Genomic DNA, 25660 nt, shown 5'->3' on the forward strand with positions numbered 1-25660 from the left:
TCTCATCTCGAGCTTCCCTCATGGCCTCACGTTCACTGGCATCTTTCCTGTACTTTGATACCGTGTCCTTCCACTCATTCAGATGAGCTCTTTCATTGCGGGTGGATTCCATGATTTCCGAGAACATTTCATCTCACGTCCTTTTTTTTTCGACGCCTTATCTGAGGTAGCCTTCGGGACAGAGGAGGGAGGCTTGAAAAATTTGCAGCTGTGGGAGGGAGGGAAAAAAAGGGAGAGAAGTATTTAAAAAGATACATTTTACAGAACAATGCTTATACTCTTTCACGGTGAACAACACTATTCACATTACATCGCACGTGTGATTTCGGTACAAGGTCGCATTTGCATCTTAATATTGAGTGCCTGCGGCTTTGGTGTTAGAGAGCACAGACGCAGGTCCGGGCAACAGAATTCGGCTTGCATGCGGCCATGGTAAGCCATTGTCTTTTGGCTTCTGCAGCTTTCCTACAAGCAGCGCCCTCCTTTCCCACATATCAAGCAAAGCCCGTTGAGTGCTGCGGTTTTCCTGTTAGCGTGCAGCAGCAGAAACCAATCTAACCCCCTCCCCCATCCAATTCTCTGGGATGATCGCTTTATCCCTCCCCCCCCGCGTGGCTGGTGTCAGGGAAGATTCCCCCCCGCGCCCTCCCCCTCCGCTTGGCTAACTGCAGGGAAGGATTTCTTTTCAGCCACAGGCAAACAGCCCAGTAGGAACGGCACCTCTGTCCTCTTAATTAAATTCCCGTAGTTCAACCAGGTTACCATGAACGATATCAGTCTCCTGAGGTTAACACAGCAAGAAAAAGAACGGATGTTGCTTGAATGCCAGCAAACACCGGGACCATACGCTGCCAGGCTTTGTCATGCAATGATACCAGATTACTTGCTACTAGCATGGCGTGGTCAAGTGTCCTACCATGGAGGGCGGAATAAGGCTGTACTGCCGAGAAACCTTGTGGGAAGGCTTTTGGAGTACCTCCAGGAGAGCTTCATGGAGCTGTCCCTGGAGGATTTCCACTCCATCCCCAGTCACGTTAACAGACTTTTCCAGTAGCTGCACTGGCCGCGAATGCATCCCATGTCCTCAGGGCAAATTAATCATTAAAAAACGCTTGCTTTTAAACCATGTTTTATATTTACAAAGGTACACTCACCGGAGGTCCCTTCCATGGCCTCATTGTCTGGGGGTTGGGAGGGTGCTTCAGTCAGGCTGAGAAAAAGATCCTGGCTGTTGGGGAGAACGGAGTGTTGTGTGCTCTCCGCAAGCTCGTCGTCGTCGTCCTCCTCCTCTTCCCCGTCCGCAGAATCCTCAGGCATGGCTGAGATTACCCCCGCCTCGGAATCCACGGTCAGAGGTGGGGTAGTGGTGGCGGCCTCCCCTAGAATTGCATGCAGCTCAGCGTAGAAGCGGCATGTCTGCGGCTCTGACCCGGAGCGACCGTTTGCCTCCTTTATTTTTTTGATAGGCTTGTCTGAGCTCCTTAACTTTCACGCGGCACTGTAGTGAGTCCCTATTGTGGCCTCTCTCCATCATGCCCTTGGAGATTTTTTCAAATGTTTTGGCATTTTGTCTTTTGGAACGTAGTTCTGCTAGCACTGAATCCTCTCCCCATATAGCGATCAGATCCAGTACCTCCCGTACGGTCCTTGCTGGTGCTCTTTTTTGATTCTCGGACTGCATGGTTACCTATGCTGATGAGCTCTGCATGGTCACCTGTGCTCTGCACGCTGTGCAAACAGGAAATGTAATTCAAAAGTTCGCGGGGCTTTTCCGGTCTACCTTTTCCTGTCTACCTGGCCAGTGCATCCGAGTTCAGATAGCTGTCCAGAGAGGTCACAATGGTGCACTGTGGGATAGCTCCCGGAGGCCAATACCGTCGAATTGCGGCCACATTAACCCTAATCCGAAATGGCAATACCGATTTCAGCGCTACTCCCCTCGTCGGGGAGGAGTACAGCTATCGATATTAAGAGCCCTTTATTTCGAAGTAAAGGGCTTCGTTGTGTGGACGGGTGCAGGGTTAATTCGGTTTAACGCTGCTAAATTCGAGAGAAACTCCTAGTGTAGACCAGGCCTAGGTATCCTGGTCGGATATAGTAAAAATCACCTTTTGTATAAACACTTTTGATAAGAATCAGACAAACTGGTTATGTCAGGTCAACTTCTATAGCTTTGCTTGACTGACAGCACATAGCCAGCTTTACTGTAACACTTATTTCAAACATACTGGAACACAAATGCTATGTAGTATAATCGATATTCCTTTTTTGTGTGCTTCAAGTGGATCAGAATCCTAAAGTTAGAAACCATGATAAACGTGCACATATTACTGTGATAGAGAACTTGGCTTATTGATCTCCCTTCCCCCCCACCCCCCGCCCACTTTCGTATATGTCAAACTAGTCTCTCCTAAATTGGCAGCTTCAAGAACAAATAATGTGGACGTTAATTGGCTCAATTATAACAGTTAGTGTTCAATCATATTGCATGTTCAAAGACCAGGGTTGACATGTCAGCATTTTGCTCTAGCTTAAAGTTAGGACTCTTTTTGGTCAGGGAAATTATAGAAGGCTCAGAATCAAGTTTTCTGATCTTGGTGTGTTCAGGAGAGGAAGGAAGCACAATTCTACAAGTGGCTTTTTTTTTTTTTTTTTTTTTTTTTTTTTTTTTTTTTTTTTTTTTTTTGTTTTTTTTTTTTTTTTTTTTTTTTTTTTTTTTTTTTTTTTTTTTTTTTGAAGAATGGCAAAGGTCTAGAGACAGGAGGGAGGAAATGACATATCTTGAATTATGGAGTCAGTGTGTCATCAAGTAGTTAACAAATGATGTATATTGTGGAGTTTTCTTCCTACCAAGGAATGCGGCAAAGGCATGAATGTTGCTTGTCACCACTTTTCTAGTTAATACTGTCAGCACAATGTAATGATTTAGGAGAAAGGGAAACAGTGGATATTTAATTCTTTAAAGCCTGATTCCTTGTGCAAACTCATCAGCAGAGAATTGTAGTCAGTTACATACCTTCATGGTATCCTACTTGTATCAGAGACAATGTAGGTTAATGGCATAATTCTCTAAATATAAAAAACATTGGAAGCAAAGTCAGTATTTCATATCAGTTCATTTTTGGCAATGCTCCATAATAACACAAACACCCTAGACCATTAGGGATTCATGCTGTTAATAATTAATGTGAAGCAGGTGACTAAGATGTGAGCTTGACTTACTATCTTAATTCTCTGAGCAACTGCCCACCAGCCTTCATTACTAATATATCTGCTGGATAATTTACACTGCTATATGAAAAACGTAGCTTTAGCATCTTGGAACTGAGAGAACACACAGAGAAGGAAATAAACAACACCCTCTGCTTATCTTAAATTACCCTCTAATGTGGGGGGATAATTCCAAGTGTACAGTCCTTCCTTCCAACTTTTCTTTAAATGTAATTTAGCAATCATTATTATCTTCTGTGTGATGTTTGAAACATACTCAAGAAGCAGTTTAAGTATCTACCAGCTGATAATTTCATGTTATTCAAAGAGCACTACTTTTTTGTGTTTTGAATCTCCTCTTGTAAGTCTTCAAGCTGGCAACACTCTGAGGTCTTAGCCTATGTGCTGATTATTAAACTGGCTAATTTTCTTACGGCTGATTTAAAAAAAATTAATATTTGTTTTAGAGTTTCTCCATGGATGTAGATGTACTGACTGTCACTTTCTCTCTTCTGCCCTCCATCGCCCCTCTTTTTTACTTATTTGCATAAGTATTGCAAATTGAAGTTACGTTGAAATATTATTTCTGTGTAAGTCTGGGTCCATTATGCATCACACTCATGTTAGTGTTTGCTGCAATCTAGTCTGAGGGGAAAGTAACAATGAAGTTTGATCACTGGATCACTGAGATGTAATCCGTTAACTGATTTTCTTCCTTACATCATAACACTTTCCTGTTGATCAGCGAGAGGTGTGAAATGAAGCTGACAAGTGGAAAGCTTACCCTGGTGAACGAAGGACCTCAACCATCTATTTCTCAGAAAACTGGGTGACTAGGCAAATGAAATTCAGTGTTGATAAGTACAAAGTAATGCAAGTTAAAAAAACATAATCCCAACTATACATTCAAAACTGAGGTCTAAATTAGCTGTTACCACTCAAAAGAGATCTTGAAGGAGTCGTGGATAGTTCTCTGGAAACCTCACTCAGTGTGCAGCGGCAGTCCAAGCTAACACTGTTAGGAACCATTAAGAAAGGGGTAGATAGAGAGAGAGAGAGAGAGAGAGAGAGAATATCATGACACTATATAAATCAATGGTATGCCCACACCTTAAATACTGCATGCAGTGCTGGTCACCCCATCTCAAAAATCTGGAAAAAGTTTTGAGAAGGACAACAAAAATGATTAGGGCTATTGAAAGCTTCCATATGAGGAGAAAGTAAAAGGACTGGGACTGTTCATCTTGGAATAGAGGCAATATGATAGAGGTCTATACACTCATGAATGGGGTAGAGAAAGTAAATAAGGAGGTGTTATTTACTCCTTCCCATAACACAAGTACCAGGGGTCACCTATTAAAATTAATAGGCAGCAGTTTTAAAATAAACATAAGAAAGTACTTCTTCATACAAACCACAGTCAATCTGTGAAACTCATTGTCAGTGGATGTTGTGAAGACCAGAAGTATACCTAGATTCAACAAAGAATTAGCCAAGTTCCTGGAGGATAGGTCCATCAATGGCTATTAGCCAGATGGTCAGGAACACAACCTCATGCTCTGGGTATCCCCAAGTCTCTCCCTGCCTGAAGCTGGGACTGGATGATGGGGATGGATTACTTGGTAATTGCCCTGTTCTATTCATTCCCTCTGAAGCATCTGGAACTGGCCACTTTCGGAAGACAGGATATAGTGCCAGAGGTACCATTGGTCTGACCCAGTATTGCCATTGTCATTGAAGTCTCTGTAAATGTTACACATCTTCACTGTCTCAGCTTCCAGTGACATAGACCTCCCCTCTTTGATATATCTACAGTCTAACTACAGTCTGAAGGCATTATTTATATCTTGATGGGGGAGAAGTTTTCATCAGTGGCTGCATATTCTGTGTTAGTCAACAATAACATCATTGCAGCACATGCAAGCTGGCTAATTGGATTGTTCCCTATCTTTTTAAAATCTTTTTGTAGTTTTTATTTTCTAACACTTTGATTGCTTTGCTTGTACTAACTTTCTAATTGGAGAACAAATCATTTTAGGATATTAATGCATCTGGGCAGTCCCCGGGCTGCAGACTTTTAAAGGCATGCTTTTAGAGCTCTTTTTTGTCTATACCATTAGTGTCAGTAGGTGTGGTACCATTTTCACTGACTTTATATAAGAACACAAAGGAACTGAAATTTAGTGACGGGAAAATGAAGTCTGAATAAAATGCATTAGTTAGCCATGCCAGAAAAGAGCTTCCTCTCATCCATTGGCTCTGACACAGATCTTTTCATTCATCCAGTTAGTTGCCCTTAGGCACTCCTCCCAGTGGTTGTTAGGCAACCATAACAATGTTGCTGCACATGCAGGCTGTGTAATTGGATTGTCCTCTACCTTTTTTTAACCAGTCCTTTTTTTGCATTTTTAACTTTTTAAACAAGATGAGTATAGGCTGCATATGCAAGTTTTCCTCTGAGGAGATATGAGAAACCTAAAATTTTAGGAATCCCATGACACGTGTCAGGAGGATAAAATTATGAAATCAGTATAATTGCAGACATCCTTGTAGATATGCCGAATTGAGATTTTAGATATGCCGAATTGAGATTTTAAGGAAGTGCTTCTTCCATTACCAAAAGTGTTGCTAAATTTCAGTTTACTGTAATGAATGTTCCTTTTCAGTTCAAATTAACATAAAAATCTTTTAAGAATTTTCCAGTTGAGAGATGAAGTCTGCACAGATGAACAAAACTGAGCCATGCAGCACAGGTTTTTCAGTTCAAAGGGTGTATGCAGAGGGAATCATGCACCTGATAACTGATGCTGATAACTATATGGGCGGTCCTCTAGCATGAAGCATGTTAGAATACAGTAGTACTTCAGTGCAAGATCAAATGCCATAGAAGACCTTGTTAAAAGTAAAATCTACCATACGATTCTGACAGGGTTGGGGTGAATCTACTGTGCTCTGATGCACTTGTAGAAAATGTATTTAGTGTTTCACTCTGGGTCCTCTTATGCCTATATACCAAATGGTGCGTTGACATCAAGGGAACCAACAAACTTTCAGTGGCCCACTTAAGTGTCTTTAACTGAGCTTACAAATCTGTGTATGACACCCAGAAAGTACAAACCTGAAATGCACACCAGCAGCATTCAAGTAATCAAACGGTGAGGTTGCACTCTGTGATTTTATGAAAATATGCTAATGGGTGTGAATATAATGTAACTGGAAAATGCTTCATGCAGAAGGTCTCTTGTAAGGTATCCATTACAAAGCTTATAAACTACTGAGTGTGGTCATCCTATTTGTATAAATGTATCACTCTTGTATCTGAAACTAGAAATATGAAATATAACTCTGAGGTCCTATTGTATTTATGCAAAGTGTGGGCCATTAATGGTGGTTTGGAATCTTGATGGCTCCCATCAACCAGGACAGTTGACACTGGATGGCTCTGTTTGCTTGCAGGCCTTCCTGTGAGTCAGGCTGGGAGGAATGAGGGCTTGGAGTTTTACAGTGACGTGATCATGTCACCTGAACTGGAATCTTTAACCTGGTGCTTTTCCATATAGAAGGAGGGGTGGGAACCCAGAGAGGGACAAAAGATTCCCGCCTTGTGCAAAAGATATATATAAAGGGGTGGAACAGAACAAAGGGGGCTGCAATCATGAGAAATCCCCTAGCTACCATCTGAGCTGGAACAAGCGCTGTACCAGGGGAAAGTATTGTGTCCAGACTAGGAAGGCATCCGGTCTGTGATAGAAGCTTATTGAAACATCTGAGGGTGAGATTTTATCTGTATCCAGTTTTTCTTACTGTACTAGGTTTAGACTTGCGTGTTTTATTTTATTTTGCTTGGTAATTCACTTTGTTCTGTCTGTTATTACTTGAAACCACTTATCCTACTTTTTGTATTTAATAAAATCACTTTTTACTTATTAATCCAGAGTATGTATTAATGCCTGGAGGGGCAAACAGCTGTGCATATCTCTCTCTGTGTTATAGAGGGCGAACAATTTGAGTTTATCCTGTATAAGTTTTATACAGGGTAAAACGGATTTATTTGCGGTTTGGACCCCATTGGGAGCTGGGCATCTGAGTGTTGGAGACAGGAACGCTTCTTAAGCTGTTTTCGGTTAAGCCTGCAGCTGTTGGGGGAAGTGGTTCAGACCTGGGTCTGTGTTTGTAGCAGGCTAACATGTCTGGCTCAAACCAGGCAGGGTTCTGAAGTCCCAAGCTGTCAGGGAAAACTGGCTTACAGGTAGTCCCAGCACATCAGTTAGCAGGCCCAAGGGGGTTTCTGTGATCCAACCCGTCACACAAACGTACATTATATTTCAGTTACTACAAGGCAACTGTAGTAACTTGGTGCATTTCATATTCCATTTCCTTAAAGTGTGTGTTCCTCTGTTTCTTCTTATAGGTTCACAAAGTTGAAGAGCCTTAACCTTTCCAATAATCATTTAGGAGACTTCCCATTGGCAGTTTGCAGTATTCCAACCCTGACTGAACTCAATGTGTCCTGTAATGCCCTCCGAAGCATTCCAGCAGCTGTAGGCGATATGCACAAGTACGTATTTTTAAACTTAGTATACATGCCCAATGGGATCCTATTGGTATACACAATAGAAGATTGTGACCCCCCCCCCCCCCCCCCTCATGCATGTCTTTCTATATGTATGTATACACTCTCTCACTTACTGGACTGTTTGTCACAGAGGGCTTGCTTTTATGCTCGTGTTGAGCAATCAGGAACAGCAGGTGGGGGAAGGGTCTTCTGTGTTTGTAGCTTTTCTATTCTCAATATAATTTTAAAAATAGCCTTATTAATATTGGGAAGACAAATTTAAAATCCATTTCTTGTAGAAACAAAGCTAATTGTGTAAGATGTATAAAGAAGGTGTAGTACGTGCAAGAGAAGTGGGAATTCTGGAAACCTTTGAAGATGTGACACCGCTATGGTCCACAGTGCAGAATTAGCAGGGCTTGTAAGATTTTTGTCGTATTTTTTGCAGACCTATGTTGTGCTTATCTTTAAACTTTTTCCTCATTAGTCCATTTTCTGCAACTTTAGTTGCCACGATTTGTGCTGAATATGTGTTCATAACCAGGAAATGTAGTTTAAACGGTCATTTCATTTTTTCCCTAGTTTGCAGACGTTTTTGTTGGATGGTAACTTTCTCCAGTCCCTTCCTGCTGAATTGGAGAGTATACATCCGCTCAACTATCTGAGTCTTTCCTTCAATGAATTCACTGACATTCCAGGGGTACTAGAGAAGCTGACTGCCATGGATAAACTTTGTATGTCTGGAAACTGTATGGAGACCCTCAGCCTACAGACTTTAAGAAGAATGCCTCATATTAAACATGTAGATCTAAGGTAAACACTTGAGGGGAAAATAAGCAAACCTGAATTATTGGTGTAGAAGTTACTTTCTTACATGGTGATAGTTGGCCCTGGGTGTAATGCTGTTTATATTAGTTCATCTTACCACGTTTCAGATCATACTATACAAACTCACACTGCTTGTGATGACTAGAATTCTTTTGGGAAAAGGTAGGGGTTAGGGAAATGAAGGATTTAATGTTTAAAAAAAATCTGTAAATTAAAAAAAAAAAAACCCACCTTGCAATATCACCGACAGGCTCAACCAGGTCAGGGTTTCATTGTGCAAGTAGTGTATAAACATACAATAAATGATAGTCCTCTGTCTGAAGGAGCTTACAACTTAAAAGACAAGAAATAACAGATGGACTAGACAAACAAGTGGACAGTAAAGGGGAGAGACCAAGGAACAAAAATATGATTCTGCACAGATTAGTTATCTGGACAATATCTAGCCAAATTTACCATGTGTAATATTTTATTGATGATCTCAGCAGTGTGTTGACAAGTCATCTATATAAACAACTGTGGTGGGGCTCCCTTCCCTGCTAGGTTGTTTCAAATTCTTATAACCGTTGGGGAAGCATGAATTCACCCAGGAATCACTCCAGTGCACAGCTCTCTCCGAATGCCTTTATTAGCATGAACAGAATCCCAGTGTAATTAAATAGACAGTCATTAGGAGTATGACATAAATCCAAAATGGCTAAAAGGAAGTCTCCCTTCATCACAAACAGTCTCAGGGCCCCTCAGAGCCTCGGCCTCGGTCATGGATTAAGTCATCTCCTTCCCTTTGTATAGTAGCCAATTCTTACCGCATGTTTAGATTGCTCATTAGGCCAATCCCTGAGCCCCAAGTTCAGACTTTTGGCCTGCTGTTCTTTTAGTGGTAGCATGTTCCCTCTCCACCACTTGGAAGAGAGCTAGCACCAAAGTAAGGCTGGAATGTCCTGCCAGTTTTCTAGTCAACCAGGGCTCTGTGTGGGTGGAGAGGCCAGTTTCTTCAGTCTCTGTCCAATCCTAACCCATCAGGCTCTGGGGGAGGGACAGCCTTCACAGCACTGCTGCAATGCTGATGAGCGAAGGAGTGCGAGGTTCCAAACAAAACTGGATTTCGGAGAGCTTCCGGTAACTAGGTTAATATAACTGAAATGTACACCACATTGTCACATAGCCCTAATGAAGGAGGGCCAGTGCAATGATGGATCCAGGAGGGAAGTATTCAGATACTGCAGAGGGATCCTTAATCTGTTTTTTTTTTTAATCACTTTCTAAAATTGTATGTGGGCTTCTCTTTATGAAATTGATTTTTCACATCCATTATTAGAACTTGAGTTTTAATCAGAACCCTTTACTAAGAGCAGCTCATTTAGGAGAAGTCAGACTGGTCATTGTGAAAAGGGTGCAAGTCCTAGAAAAACACACTCTACTCAGCACTAAGGAGCAGGTCCGGTGCTACCATTTAGGCAAACTAGGCGGTTGCCTAGGGCGCCAAGATTTGGGGGCGCCAATAAGCAGTGCCCCCAATTTTTTTTTATTTTATTTATTTATTTTTTACAGCTTTCCTACACCCCATCCCCGAGTGTGCGGTCGCCGCTCCACTTCTCCTGCCTCCCAGGCTTGCAGCGCCAATCAGCTGTTTGGTGCCGCAAGCCTGGGAGGGGAGGAGAATTAGAGCAGGGGCGGCGTGCTCGGGGAGGAGGCGGAGCAGAGGTGAGCTGGGGTGGGGAGCTGCCGCATGGCTCCCCAGGGGGAGGGGAGTTGCCACGGGGGGGGGCCTCAGGGTGGAGGGGGGGTGGGGAGCTGCCGCAGGGCTGGGGGTGGGGGGGCCGCAAGGTGGAAGTTTCGCCTAGGGCGCGAAACTTCCTTGCACCGGCCCTGCTAAGGAGGCCTCAACTGGAGTGCTGTGTCCAGTTCTAGACACCGTGCTTCAGGAAAGACAAAATTGTAGAAAAAACAAAAGAGCAACAAAAGTGATTAAAGGTCTGGAAAACATGACCTACAAGGAAAGATTGAAAATACTGGGTGTGTTTAGCCTAAAGAAGAGGGGTGACCTACGTCTTCAAGTACGTAAAAGGCTGTTATAAAGAGGGTGATAAATTGTTCTCCTTATGTACTGAGGACAGGAGAAGAAGTAATGGACTTAAACTGCAGCAAGGGAGATTTCAGTTAGACATTAGGAAAAACTTCCTAACTGTAAAGGTAGTTAAGCCCTGGAGCAAATTACCTTGGGAGGTTGTGGAATATCTGTCATTGGAGGTTTTTAAGAACAGGTTAGACAAACACCTGTCAGAAGTCTAGAGATACTTAATCCTTCCTCAGTGCGGGGGACTGGACTAGATAGCCAATCAAGGTCCCTTCCAGTCCTGCAATTTTATGATTCTGTGGAACATATGGTATCATTTTCAGAGGTGCTCAACATCTCCGATAATAGGGCTAATTTTTTTTTGTAAGGAGGGAAAAATTGGAAGTTTAGAAGGGTCATTTGAGTACAAACCAGCTTTTTCATTCAATTTAAATAGCAATGACTGTATATCCTATGGTAACAGTGAATAATATTGGATACAGAAGCTGCTACCCAGGAACCAACTCTCGTTATGACTGATTTTATTTTTTTTTAAACTCATTGGTCCTTTGGCAATGGGAAGAGGGAGGAGGAAACTCTTGATCTTTAGGAGAAATGTAAGTGTTCACTGTGCATCCAGTGATCCAGTCCTATCAGTGTAATGTCATGGAGCTTTTGCTGTCTATTAGCCAACCAGGTTTATACTACTTGAAGTAAGAAAGAAAAATCATGAAATCCCGATGGCTGTAATAAGCACAGCTTTTGAACATGAATATTATTACTTGGTGGCCTTATAGTACAGATACGCCTGAACCAAAATAGTGTGTCAAAATATCCTGAACTTTGGAAAAGTCTGCTGCTCAGGGCCCATCTCTGTCGGCTGCTTTCTCGTACCCCAGAAGATGAACATCACTTTTTTAATAATGAATGTAGTACTCCAACACCTTGAGTGTTTTGTGTTGAATTTGTTCATGAACCATATCTGCTACATGGTATGTATAATGCTGCAGTGAAACCGGGGCAAGCATTTCCTGTCTAGTTAAAAACACCAATTTAAAAAAAAAAATAAAAAAGTGAATACAGATTTTTTTTGTTTAAGTTAGGTTTTGCTGCTAAGGCAAAAATTTTTGAAGTGCACTGAAATCTTCTTGTTGCTCCTTTTTATAGATCATCTTTATGCTCATAACAATTCTTGGGGAGGTCATTGAGAACTGGCCGGCTTCAATCTAGTAACTGCTACATTGAAAACAGTAAGAGCTGTTCTTGTCTACACAGTGGATTAGTGTGTGACAGGCTGGTGCACTGTAGATTCATACCCAGACTTGCTGCACACTAATTCACTGGATTAGATAAGCCCTTACTTCCAGATCCTCTCCCCTCGTTACCTTTTGAGTTCAGTACGCTTTCTTCTGACTCGGTATTTGGTTGCCTTGGAAGGTGGTGATGTAAGTGACTGTGTGGAATTTAAAATTTTGGATCTTCCCTTTCAGTAAGTCAGACTCCCAGTATTTTCAGCTTCTCACTTCGGCACCTGAAGTACGTACTGGTATCTGCTCGGCCTGTCCAGCAGATGATTACTATGGTTCTTTGAAGGCTAGCAGAACTGTAAAGGTTTTACTTTTCTGTGCTACTTTAGAGTAAATCACAGCAAGATCACCTTTATTGTTTTAGACACCATAATAATAGTCGTGCTCGGTAGATCTCAAAGCATTCCTCAAAAGAGGTCAGTGTTGTTATCCCAGTATAACAGTAGATACGATAAGACTTGAACCGTCCTGTTTAAAAATATCCCAAAGAAGAGAGAAGAATAAAACAATTAAAATTGAAGTAGGTGGGGATCCTGAGGCTTATCATTTTGACCCAGCCATTGGAGAATAGCTTAATTGGAGAGCAAAGTTTATCTTTTCCTCTACCCTGCCAGAAGGGACTGTGTAGTAATTGTGTACTAGCAACTTTTATTTTTTCCCCTCCCTTTGCAAGATTGAATGTAATTAGGAGGCTGGTGGCAGATGAAGTAGACTTCCTGCATCATGTGACACAGTTAGACCTACGAGACAATAAACTCGGCGAACTAGATGCAACAGTTTTCAACAACATCGAAGTGCTGCACTGTGAACGAAACCAGCTGGTGACGCTCAAAATCAGTGGATATTTTCTCAAAGCTCTTTATGCCTTTTCAAATGGTAAGGCTGTTTTCAAGGCTATCGTGTTGAGGTCTGTCTTTTCGTTACCTGGTTTTCATACAGCTGAATTAATGCTTATTAAATGGAATACACATAATTGGGCTTAATCAAGGGGTCTGTTCACGTGACCTTTGGATAAAGGAGAACTTTTACCTATATCATGTCAAGAGTAATTTTAAGTTTCAAAATTTATGTTCAAATGATACTAAGTGGCTGACTTGAAGGACACAGCATCATAGAAATTTAGAATGAAGGTTGAAATTCCATTCTTAACCTTCCACAGTAGACAATGTCAGAGGGGTCTTGAAAGTTTGCATTACCCTAGGAAGGGTCAGGTGATGGGTCTTCACAGCTGCTAAAAGTTAACATGAATACAGCCGTGTGCTACGACAGATGTTGAGAACCCTAGTGGTGACAACTGCTTCTTTCAGTCAAAAGTGATAGGAAAGGACTGTTCTGAAATAAAAGGAAGGGACTCTTCACAAGTGGTTCTGGGTGAACTGGCCAACATAACTTATTACTGTCCAATCTCTCTCCTCCTTCCCTGTGCTTTTTTCCTACCTCGTTTTACTGTTTGTAAGTTATAACTGAAGGTAATGTATTGTGTACGTACATCTTCATTTTAGAGCACTCTGTAGGTTTAATTGTAATATGCATTACTCAGTGAGTTTCAGCCTTCATTCTGAATTGAGAATCTTAATATTTATTGCATAGGTCTTAGTTTTAAAAACCTTATTAAACAAAAAGTGCTTACATTGTTGCTAGTGGTACATAATTATGAAATGCCTGTTGGGCTGCTTAAAAAAGAAAATCCCACAGGAATGCAGATGACTCTGACATTGTCACTGAATGCCAAATTGAAGAATGTGCTTCATATCTGAGAGATCTGGTCGAGCACGGCACATCTAAGAGATGACCCATTCTCTTTGGGAGGAGACCATCTGCTCCTAGGTACCCAGTAACAATGACTCAATTAGTGAAAAAGTAGCACAGATTTATGCCCGTCTATGCTATCTTATTAAATAGAGATAGAATAAAGGAAATAAAGCCAAAGGTTGGAGCTGTGGGTAGGAGGAAGTTGGGAAAATAAAATAATTTCAGTTAGTCACTTCTTTCCTTTTTTAAAATTAACAAAATACTATCTTAAATGGTTCATTTTGATTATTGTATTAAGTCTGCTGCATAGCAAATACACTTCATATGCAATACAGTGACACAATTAATAAAGCTACTTGATACACTAAATGACTATTTTGCCTTTCATGAAATTAGTTGTCTTTTTTTTCTTCTCCTAGAACTTGTTCATCTTGATGTGTATCCAGTTCCAAATCATCTGACATCTATGGATATTTCTAGGTAAGAAGGATGATGTGCTTTCTCTTGCTATTTGTAGCATCTACATCAATCAGTTAAGTTAATGTGAAGTAAGCGAGGCTCACCTGTGTTTTATTGAGCATAAATACCGAATTACGGAGGGGCTGTGATGTTGCACAAGAGGTGTCAGGAATTTTGAATTTTATTCCCAGTTCTTCAACTGCACCCTATCTCTGGTCCTATGTACTGGGCATTCTGCCTGTTTCTCTTAAATTTTGTGTTAAACCATACTACTGGAGTCATTTACGATTACTTTTGTATAAACTTCATTGGCTAAAAGATTCCCTGTCCAGTGTAGATAGGCTGGATTCGTAACAGGGAGGTTTCTTGAGCGCTTCCTCTGTATCAATTTAGTTCTCTGTTAAGCTCAATATTTAAAGCATGTGTTCAAGTGGTTTCATAAACAGGGATGACTTACGGTTGTGCTGCTTTTTCGAGTGCTGGTCCTTATGTGTATTCTACACATGGGTACACATGCGCCTGAGTCCAGAGATTTTAACAAGTGTCCGTTATCATCCACACATAAGGGCTTGTAGATTTTAAGTAAATGTCCAGTTCCATCCACCAGTGCAGCTCTCGACTCAGTGGTACCAACGCATCCTCCTAAAGAACACAGCATGACCAGAGATGTACTGTTACCATCAGTGCTGACCATCAGAACTCCCATCTTCTCTGGCCTAGCCCTCCTGAGGGAGATAGCTACACTGGAAGATACTACTTTGGTGTCCCAGGAACAATCTTACTTACAACCATCAGGCGGGATTGCCCCAGTACTGACAGCTTCACCATTACAAGAGCAATTTTCAGATTCAGACAAATATGATGAGCCAATCCTTCCTTCATCCCCACAGAAAGAGAGCTAAGCCTGGAAAGGTGAGCCAGGATTTATGGTCGCTACTGTTATGAACGTGACCTCCCTAGGAACCAATGGTAATCTCCAGATATCTCTCGAAGTCAAAGACCCACGCCACTGACTGTTGGACATTCTGGAGCCTCTGGGGTCAAGTAAGGTGGTTCACCCTGTTAACGAGGCCATTTTGGAACCTGTGGCAAGATTGGTCTAGCACACCCCAGCATCCTGCCCCCCACATCTAAGAGGACTGAGAATTGCTCTTTTGTTCCAGCAAAGGGAACTAAATTCCTGTTCTCCACCCTGCTCTCAGCTCCCTGATGGTACCGGCTGCTATGAAACCTAATAGGTCTCAATACTTAGACCACCCCATCAGACAAAGGCTCCAAGAGACTGGACCTCCTGGGGAAAATGTTTTCTCTGTGGGCTTGCAGTTCTACCAATTCCAATTACCTGGCTCTCCTAGCCAGGTATGACTTTAATAACTACTCTAGGCTGGCAGCCTTTCAGGACAAACTTTCCTCTGAGGACATAGATCAGTTCTCTCCTTTCTAGAGGGCGGCAAGCTGGTAGTGAAAATGGTTCTTCGGGATGCAGCAGATGCAGCATCCAGAAGCTTGGCCACTGGCATTGTTACAAGGAGGGATTTGTGGCTGCAATCTTTGAGCTTCCCCAAAGAGATGCAGAATATATCAAAGATCTTCCCTTTATGCCCAACCTCTTTAACACAAAGACTGACTTGCTCCACTTATTAAAGGACGTAAGGCCTATTCTCCAGTTCCTGATGATCAACACACCAGCCCCAAAGAGAGAGCACTAAAGGCAGACCTATAAACCAAGGCCACCACCTTCTCCTCCTGCGCTTTACTACCAGCATCCTGCCAAGCCTCCCACAAGCAACAGAAGACTGAGGTCCTGCTTTCTGGCCCCCTCTACCACCACACCTGTGACCCATTCCTAGGCCACTGCTAGGAGCCTCTTTTGACATTTTAGTTGGGCCAACAGACACTGCTTGTTAAAGTCTACAGACTTGGGTGCGTGGCATGCATGTGTACCCATGTGTGGAATACAGATAGGGACCACACATACCAAAGAACCTCCAGTTACAGTAAGTAACCTCCACTTAAGTGCCATTAACTTCATAAAAACTGCTTAAGGCACTTGTAAGCTATTGAACATTTTAAATGGGAGCACAGCAGTAAATGAGCTAGCCTGGGGCTGTGGCCATCAATTTTTAGATGTGCAAGAACATAAATCAGCGTAATTGGGTATCTAACCTTAGTGTACGTACATGGGTAAGTATGATTTACTGAAAAGTGCTGTTTGTAAGAAGTGGAGAACAAAGCATTACAATCATATTGAGGAATATTTGATTTTGCAGTGACTCTGAAACTTTTTTATGACTTCATTTTTGTGTTTTATAATAAATTGGCATACAGTTAAGCAACGGGGTTTCTTCAGTTTTTTTTTCTAGAGGAATATGTTTGATTAATTTAGTATTCGTGATTATATTTTTAAGGTAATTGATATTTCCATAAAAATATGGGCTTGATCACTATTTGCTTTTTTAGGTTAAAGATCATTCTTTGAATAAATCCAAAGGGGACACAAGCACACTAATGAGAAAGGAGTGTTGATTTCTATGCAGTGAAAAATATTGTTCCCTAAACTTAAAAATTCTGCATGCAGCTACCTTAAGTTAGATGCCTAGTTGTGTATCTGAGCATTCAGTTAAGTGCTCGACAGGGTGTATATCTGTTCCTCCTTGTACTATGTGCTTTACAGTTGCAAAGAGGAAAGTATTCTCAGTATTTGTGTGCTGAGCTTCACCTTTGTGCATGAGTTTGAAAACTTACTACTGTCCCCATAATGTTTAGTTTTATAAAATAATTGGCTGCTTTCTCTTCTCTTTCAACCAAAATCTTACTGTACTCAGTGTTTTCTCAATGGTGAGAGGATCTACAGTTCCCACTGGGACCTGTATGTGCAGCAGGCTTCGTGTGTGTTTGTGCACGTGTGTACAGATAAGTTTTTGATTGTGTTAGTAGCAGTCTTTAAGGACTACACCTTAATTTGATTCCTGTGTTCATCCCCGTAGAAACCACCTGGAAAGCCTGCCTGAGTGGGTATGTGACAGCAGAAAACTAGAAGTGTTGGATGTTGGCCACAATCAACTATGTGAACTGCCTGCCCGGTGAGTCAGACCAGGTTACGCAACTTGGGACAGGATAATCATATTCAAAAATAATTGCTGATTCAGTGTTTAGTGTGTTCCATTGACTGACAAGCTTGTTTTATCTTTTGATTGATTTTATGTTTACCTCATGGGATGTCATCATGCCATAAGCTTCAGCACAGCCTTTCTTCTTTACTTTCATGCAGAGAACAATGTCTTTGAATTCCAGACAGAAGTTCTAAAGCCGTCTATGCAGCTATTCAGAGAGGAAAGCTTATTAAATATTTACAACCATAACTTTGCATGATGCTTTGAAATTACAACTTAATTCTGTTCTCCTAGAAGCCCCAAACGAGGCTCCATGGTGCAAAGTGCGGTAGAAACATAGAGCAATCCTCGCCCCTAAGGACATTACTCACCTAAGATGTGACAAGACTCAACAAATAGTTGAACCAAAGGGCTGGGACTGTTCTAGGTTTGTACAGTGAGTTGTTGGACAGTGAGCAGTGTTTCCAGGTAAAAATATGGGCCCTGCCCCCCGAGAGTTAACTTAATAGACAAATATAAATGATAGGGAAGAGAAGAAAGATCTTAATATTTTCATATATTTTGTAAATAGCACCTTGAGACAACGGGAATTAGCCGGCACATGAGTGGCGGTCAGTTTGGAAATCAAAGTGAAAAGTGGGTTTTGCAGAGGAATTAGAGAGAGTGAACACGTGTGGCTCACAGGAAGAGGGTTGTCATTCCTGGCATAGGGAGCAGCATGGAAAAAGACATGGTGAGCGTGGGAGAAGAGACACAAGCAGCCGCCATGTGGTGAGAAGAGTGGGTGAAGTGATGGCGGGTGAGGGGCAGATCCATAAAAGTGAGGATAAGTTCAAACTTCATATGGAAAAAGAGCCATTGTAGCAGCTCAAGGGAATATGACATGGGGAAGGAAGATTTTTGATGCTGTTGATTACATGGCAAAGAAGAGTGTTAGGGAAGCCAGAGAGGAGGTTATTTTAGTCCAGGTGAGAACTGTGGTGTGAACCGAGGACTTGGCATTAGAAATAGAAAGTAAAGGCAGAATTTAGAAATATAGGCTGAAAGGAATGAGAAGATGACTTGAACAACCTAGCAGGCTAACGTACATACTGTAAATTCTCTAGAAATACCTTGTTCACATCAACTGAAACTGCATCACTCATAAGAAAAACAAGTCCAGTTGCCTTTCAGTTGTATTTTACAACAGCAAAAACGATCAAGGCATACACAGGGCATCTTTGGAGATGACTGATTGGCTGAAATTAATGGCTCCAAGGCAAAATCAACATGCATCATCTTCTCCCCATCTTCCCATTAAATGCCAGGAAATGTCTTAAACCTTGATAGCTCTTCCTGATAGCATATGCTTAGGTGACTTAGTGATGATATACTTATTGATGGGCCCACCCCAAAACATTGGCTCTGAACATCCCTGAACTTCAGGCAAGTTTGGGTCTGGATTCAAGCTTTGATGACCATTCCCAAATGTTTATCAACAAAATCCTCTGGCACTTCGGTAAAATACGTATTTGGAGCATTCCCTTCTGCCCCCTTACTCCTTCCTGCTCTCAAAGGAAACCTGATTGATTTGTTTCCATATTGTACAGCAGTGCCAGGACATGCTAAGTAGATGAAGCGCTCACTGTTTGGAGAAAGTTTAATATTGTAAAAACAGGTGTCCATAATTTGAATAAAGAGAGAGACTAGTGATTTGCTGGGAGCCTGGGGGTTGCACCTAATTTGAATAAACTGCAGCAGATTGTAGTTGCACTTACCTTTTATAACTGAGATATAATCCTCCAAGCTGTGGAGATTACACAGTCAAGATGGAGCAGAGTATACAAAGAAATGTAGTGTCCCCCATCTCCCTAACATCCTGGGCTGCCCAGCTCCTTGGGTAATCAGGTAGCTCAAGGAGGAAGCCAAAAAATTCTGCTTCAGTTCTCCCAAAATTGATTATATTTCTTTTTAATTTAGCTTCCACAGAAAAATTTAAATTTTTGACATTCCATCCTGATTTGGGACAGAAACTATTTCCAGTTTTTTCCACATCCGCTACATTGTGTTTTGTTGGCCAGCTTTAGTTACTAGCTAAAACATTTTATGTTGACAACATTGACCATGCCTACGAGAAACAAAAAATAGAAGGAAAATTTCATAATTTTTTCTCTTATAAGAGGCATTTTTGAACAAAATTGAGTTAAAGCAAAGGAAAACAAAACTACTAAAATAAATAGGTTCAACAATGTATTTCAGAGATACTTACCCCTATTGCTGAGTCGTCTTGGCTAGAGAAAGTGGTGACATTGATTTGTATCCATAATTACATAATGCAAGCCATCATCTTTCTGAACTGTTGATACTGGTGCTCACTTGTAGTGTCTGACTACATCTGTCAGGGGAAAAGCCAGCATACTTAACTGATTACTTTGGCACACTTGCCCCGTGACCTACAATGGCACTGCATGATAATAGTTGATGCATTGGGGGTGGGAGGGAAGGCAGGATTCTTTGCAAGTGAATGGGTCTCGTGTGAAGAGCAGGAGGAAGGTTTCCACTAATGCGGAGTCATATGTGAATCTTTGCTTGAAAGCAAGGTCAAAAAGGGGCACAGTCCTCTTTTGATTAAACTATATAGTCACTGGAGCACAAGACAGGTGGCAGATGAAGAATAATCTTTTTTTTTCTTTTGATTTATTTTTTTCCTGTTTAAAATCGGAACTTGATCAGTTTGTGTTATTGGGCTTTTTAGACCCAATATGTAAATTCCTTTAACAATTTTTGTAGGAACAATTAGTGGTTTTGACTTATAGTTTACCATTTTTTATCCACACCCCCCCGCCCAAAAAGAGGCAGGGAGGGGAACTTTGGGCCATCCGCAGCTTGTAAAAGCTCAAGATAGGAAAGCGGATTAGATAAATTTCATTCCCTGTAGAACTGGAAAGGAGGCTTTATGTTAGTCTGATATTAACAAAAAGAAAAATGGAGGTGGGAGGGGAAGTACAGTGGATTATGAGTCAGCACATGAGTATAGAGCTGCTACTACTACTTTTCCAGGGTGGTTGGTGTTCTCTCACTTTTTTTAATCCTTCATTATCTGGAGAGATCCCACGGGTGCAGCTTTCTGAAGTCATTGTCGGTAATTACCCACTTCACTAGTGACACACTCTCTAGGAATAGCCTGTGGAGTGATCTGATAACCCTTCCTTGTCCCTTCCTCTCCTCCCCCAAATCTCTCAACACTCATCCATTTTCTGAGAGGTTGGTGGGGTGTGGGAAGACATTGTAAGATCTCGTGTATTATTAAATCCACTCTTCTGCTAATCAGTTGTTTATGAACCACTTGTTGAAACAAGATTTGAATCCCCTATATAGTAGTAGTTCTCAGTGTGTCCTTATCTAATTTAGATGTACTTATTTTTGACATTTATTTTTTTTAAGGTTGTTTTGCAATAGCAGTTTGCGTAAGCTGCTGGCAGGACATAACCAATTAGGAAGACTACCAGAGAGGTTTGAACGAACGCAACTAGAAGTCCTGGATGTGCAACACAACCAGCTCCTTGAGCTCCCATCGAACCTTCTCCTGAAAGCTGACAGGTAAATAAAAAAAAATCTATTTTTTACATGACGAACCTGTTTCATTTTATTTCTTAGTTGAAAGGGTAATCTGAGGGTCCCTTAAATTGAAAGGTGTGAGCCTTCTGTGCTAAGAACAGATGTCCTGTCTAACCCGCTAAAACAGAAGTAATTTTTTTTTATTCTGGTTTTATGCTCTCGTATGCCTTTTTTTTTTCCTGTCACTAAGCTCCCACAGTACCCCTACCTTTTGAAATCTATCTACAAAGTAACATGCATGCCATTTTTTGCTATACATTCCCAGATACGTTAGCAGCAATTTCTAAATACAAATTTTAACCCAGAGTGTGGAAGCTTCTTTGTGAATCAAAAGCCAAAATGTATGTATTCCTTTCAAACAAAATAAAACCTGTCACATAAGATTGTCAAAATAACTGACAGTGGTTTCTTCTGTTCCTGCTTCTGAAATTTTCATGCCTTTGAGTGTTTGTCACTAACTTATTTGGTGACATCACTTGATTTGATTTTTCCCCCCCCTTCTATTTCTGTACTGCAGCTTTACATGCCTTGGAGTCTTTGTAATTTTGTTTGTGAATCTGAAGACACAGACTTCAAAATGTACTTTAATTTGTGTATGGTCTGAAGGCACGAAGAAATATTTTTAAAACATATTTGTAGCATCTGAGTGAGGCAGATTTAGAGGCCTTTGATGGGACGACCTTGCTTAGCTTTTTATATTTCTCGTACCTTCATGCATCAACAATGGTCATAGGCTTACTGGTGACATCAATGCAGCATGTAATTTGACATACAAGACTGTTTAGTTGGGTTTTTTTAAACTATGACAACAGAATGCACAGCTACCGGCTCTCCTTGGCTGGGAAACTGAACTGTTAATCTCACTGTCATTATTTAGACAAGACTCATCACCAAAAGATTGGTAGTGAGCAAGTCAGAGGGATACCCTTATTTTATGCTGTAAATCTTTTATGAAGGCAGTGTTATCTTCGTTCTCAAGGGCTCATTGTGTGAGGGTTATAATGCTACAGGTTTGGTTAGAGAGGCAGTTTGCATATAAATTCCAAACTTCAGTAATTTGCTGTGGGAAAACTGTCCTTTAGACTAAAACTTGTAATGCCAAAAGGTTAATTTTCGTTAGGAAAGGTTTCTTCTGTTCAAGTTGCCCAAGAATAGAACTTCCTTCTTCATGGTTTTAAGGAATCTTTCAAATGTGCTTGTGCTGGGAGCTGAAATGGAGTTTTGATTTTAAAAGTTCGATTATTGCAGTATGCCCTCCATATTTAGCACTATGTATGTGCCAGGTTTGCTCCGTTTATTCCAATGTAGTTGTTCGATATTATGGTTGAAATTTTGCAGCCACCAAACACACAATTAACAAGTTAGGAAACATAACAATATGGCTACCAGGGCAACTGTAACTTATTGCAGTAAATTTAACAGCCTGTATAGTAAAGCAAAATATTACCTATATTTTGTGTGCAAAAGGACAGATTTATAGTTGCTGATGCAGGATGACAACTTTGAACTTCCTGTCTTTTGTACATCTAAAATCTCAACCATAACATTGCATGAACATAGAGCCTGATCCTGCAAACATGTTCATAAGTGCTCACAAGAATAGATCCATTTCGTAAAATAAATAAACAAACCCCCCCCACCCTCCCCAAACAGGAATATACGTTTCTACTCAAGATTTTTTTAAAAGAAAGAAAATACTCTCAGTCAAGCCTGGAGAGCAAAAAAAGAAGAAATAAAAGTTTCAGAAAGCTACTCACCTCTCTGAAAGGGGGGGAGTAGGGAAGTAATCCTTTTCTGAATTAGATTTACCATCTGTTAGTCTAGAATGCAGATTAATGCCATTTTGCGGCAAGATAGAGAAGCTGCAGGTGGAGATTGTACCATATAATACGCACACCTTAAACTCAACTGCAAAAACATTAAGTATCATAACAACATTTGACGGAAATAAACAACCGGAAAATTCAGAATTTAAAGTAAAATGTATATGACAGATTCCAAATGTTCTCTTCCCTTGCAAGCTTACATCAACTTTAGGTCCCCTCAAGGTTCTATATTTTCCCTCTGCTACCTAGACATCCCAATGCATTGTAAAGGAGCTCTCCTTTAGATACTAGTGATGTAAAGTATTGTTGCAGGAGATACACAGGCCTTGTCTACTTCAGCATTTTTCTTAACACCTTCGCAGCTCCACTGTTGGTTGGATCATTTATGTAGACCTATCCTGGGTCTATGTTGTTACCATGTCATCTAACCCTACTCAGAAAAGATACAGATGAGACAATGGTAAAAATGACACTTTGGCTGGTCTATTAGTGCACACACCACTGCTGCAGCAGTGACCGTTGAGAAAAAGGCCAGTGTAGATTAGGCCTCAAAGTTGGAGTTCATTTTAAAAACATGAATTGAAAGAATGGTATGGCTGAAATTCACTCAAACTGCTTTGTAGAGCAGCATCACCCTGTGACCATGTAATTACAGCACAGGAGTGAGTGCTAAAACAACTGGTTTCAAGTCCCAGCTCTGCCACAGTCTTTCTACAGCATATGATGTTGGGCAGATCATTATACCCCAGAGGCCCTTAATTTCCCCATCTATAAAATGAGACCTACATCCAGGAGTCTGTGGAGATGGATTTTGTTTGTATAGCACTTTGATATCCTCCAAGGGAAGATGATAGAAGAAGTGCTTCAGCTCATAGACCTCTCCATCTTCCTTGAACTCCAGATATCCTTGGATTTTAGTGGGTCTGAGGTGCCTTAATTTTAACACAGCGTTTGTTTTTAGCATCCACAACACCTGGTTGAAAAAACAAAAAAAATCAGTGCATCAATGCATGTTGAAAAATCAGTGCATCAGTGAAAAACAATAAGATATTTACCAACTTCTGTCTGTGTTTTGCAGCAAACCTTTAATGGCATCCTCCTCAAACTCCTACAAAAATTAAAACAAAATTTGGATTCTCAATTGGCAAATAGAGCTTAGGAATGTGATGCACTAGTTTTCATTAAAATTAGTTTTCAATTTTTAAACTATTACAGTATCAGATTTGTGGAGAAACTTCCATTATGTCTATTAGACCATAAGCTCCTGAGGATTTGTCTATGAAACTAAGTTCACCTGATAGGACAGAAATTGCTTCTGAATATACTGGTGGTAGTATAGATCTTGATCATGTTCGTAGGAATTTCCTTGGCTGAGTTGAGCACTACAGAGATCCGCAGATAGTCAATTCGTGTCTCACTAGCAGATGCTTCTGTGAAAATGGAGAATTCCTAGGGATGTTAGGGTTGGTGGAAAAACTGCCAGAAAATGTGTCTAACCTTCATCTGTGCATCTGGGTTCTCATAACCCCAAGTTCCAACTGCTTCCTCATTTGTTGGTAGTGGCCAGATTCCTTTAGTCCTTTTATGTCTGTCTGATTTTTTTCTACAAATTTTCGGTCTGGTCACTGGTCAGCTTCAAGTTAAACTATAGATCCGCACAATGCAAAACATTTCAGTATATTAATATAATATGGGCAGATGCAAAAGCAATTAAGCATATCAGATTTTGTAAATATAAACAATATCAGCTCAGTATAGTATAAAATGGCACCTATAGGTGTGGTAAGAAGGGGACTAAGAAAGATGGAGTCCAGCCATCAGGTTTCAGGGAGACTGATTTTGCATGGGGAAATTAGGCAGTAGGAGTTGATGGTAGTAGTATAGTTGGAGCCTAAAACAGTCACTGGATCCAGTTAAAATTTGTAGTGTGGATCATATGTAGCAATGTCTCCTTGGACTTCCCATTGGTTTGAAATGTTATATTTTGGGCAGCCGTCCCATGGCTCTGGAACCATACCAGCTAAGAATGCTTACAAACCTTATTGCCCCCTCGTTCTCCTCTTGTTGTGGGAAAGCTATGGCAAAGATTCCTTGAGGGGGCAATAAGGTTTGTAATCATTCTTAGCTGGTATGGTTCCAGAGCCATGGGACGGCTGCCCAAAATATTTCCTTTTGTCCTAGAAAGATCCATTTGTTCCTGAGGAGTGCATCCAACAAGGAAGGGCTTGGTTGCTGAGAGAGAGGTGGTCCCCAAGGTAGATCAATACCTTTTTAAACTAAGGCCACATTTTTAAATACAACTATGTCACGGAGCTTGGTTACAATTCAGTTCCATACACCTGCTTACAAACTTGGCTCCAAGACTTTCACTTGGTCATGTATTAAGTCTACTCTGTTCTGTGCTACAGATTGGAACTGTGATTAACTGTCTGGAGACAACTGAGTTGTAACCAGGTTCACTGATGATGTTTGACTTATTCTAGCATTCAGAATGGTGGGTGTCGTACTCACAGTAACGGTGTTATTTCACATGTGGGCTCTTAGTACTCTAGTACTAGGTAGAGTTTTTTCAGTGTTTCTACTTCTGAGTTAATAGCAGCAATCAAGCCTGTGTGAATTCACACATACATGAATCACTCTGTTAGGATGAGGGACAAAGGCTCCTGGCCAGACTTGGGTGTAAAAGATGCTTTTGGCAGCTGTTCTGTTGGAGTATGTAGCGTCAGTGGTGAGTCTAGGATCGTACAGCTGTATACTGTGACAGATGCTGAGGGTAGGGTGTCTATTGAGGATGATTGATATATGTGGGCTAGTTCTTCAGAATGTGTTCATCTTTCATGTCTGGTTTTAGCTTCATCCGGGTGCTGATCCCACACCAGGGCTGGGTAGCTGGAAAATATTTGATGTAAAAAAGATACTGCTAGCACTTAATATATGCCACTTTCGTGCACCACTGA

At 41.0% G+C, this 25660-nt stretch overlaps 1 protein-coding gene across 1 annotated transcript in view; it reads left to right on the forward strand.

Moving 5' to 3' along the window:
* PHLPP1 (PH domain and leucine rich repeat protein phosphatase 1) overlaps nucleotides 1-25660 on the forward strand; it is a 225644-nt gene that overhangs the window by 165911 nt on the left and 34073 nt on the right. The window contains exons 5-10 of the mRNA XM_024203917.2: nucleotides 7622-7768; nucleotides 8348-8578; nucleotides 12630-12832; nucleotides 14128-14188; nucleotides 17155-17250; nucleotides 20704-20859. Of these exons, the coding sequence (XP_024059685.2) occupies nucleotides 7622-7768; nucleotides 8348-8578; nucleotides 12630-12832; nucleotides 14128-14188; nucleotides 17155-17250; nucleotides 20704-20859 (894 nt within the window). The remainder of the gene's footprint in view (nucleotides 1-7621; nucleotides 7769-8347; nucleotides 8579-12629; nucleotides 12833-14127; nucleotides 14189-17154; nucleotides 17251-20703; nucleotides 20860-25660) is intronic.

This window comes from Terrapene carolina, unplaced genomic scaffold (genome assembly GCF_002925995.2).
Source record: "Terrapene carolina triunguis isolate 2854851 unplaced genomic scaffold, T_m_triunguis-2.0 Scaffold53, whole genome shotgun sequence".
Classification (NCBI taxonomy): Eukaryota; Metazoa; Chordata; order Testudines; family Emydidae; genus Terrapene; species Terrapene triunguis.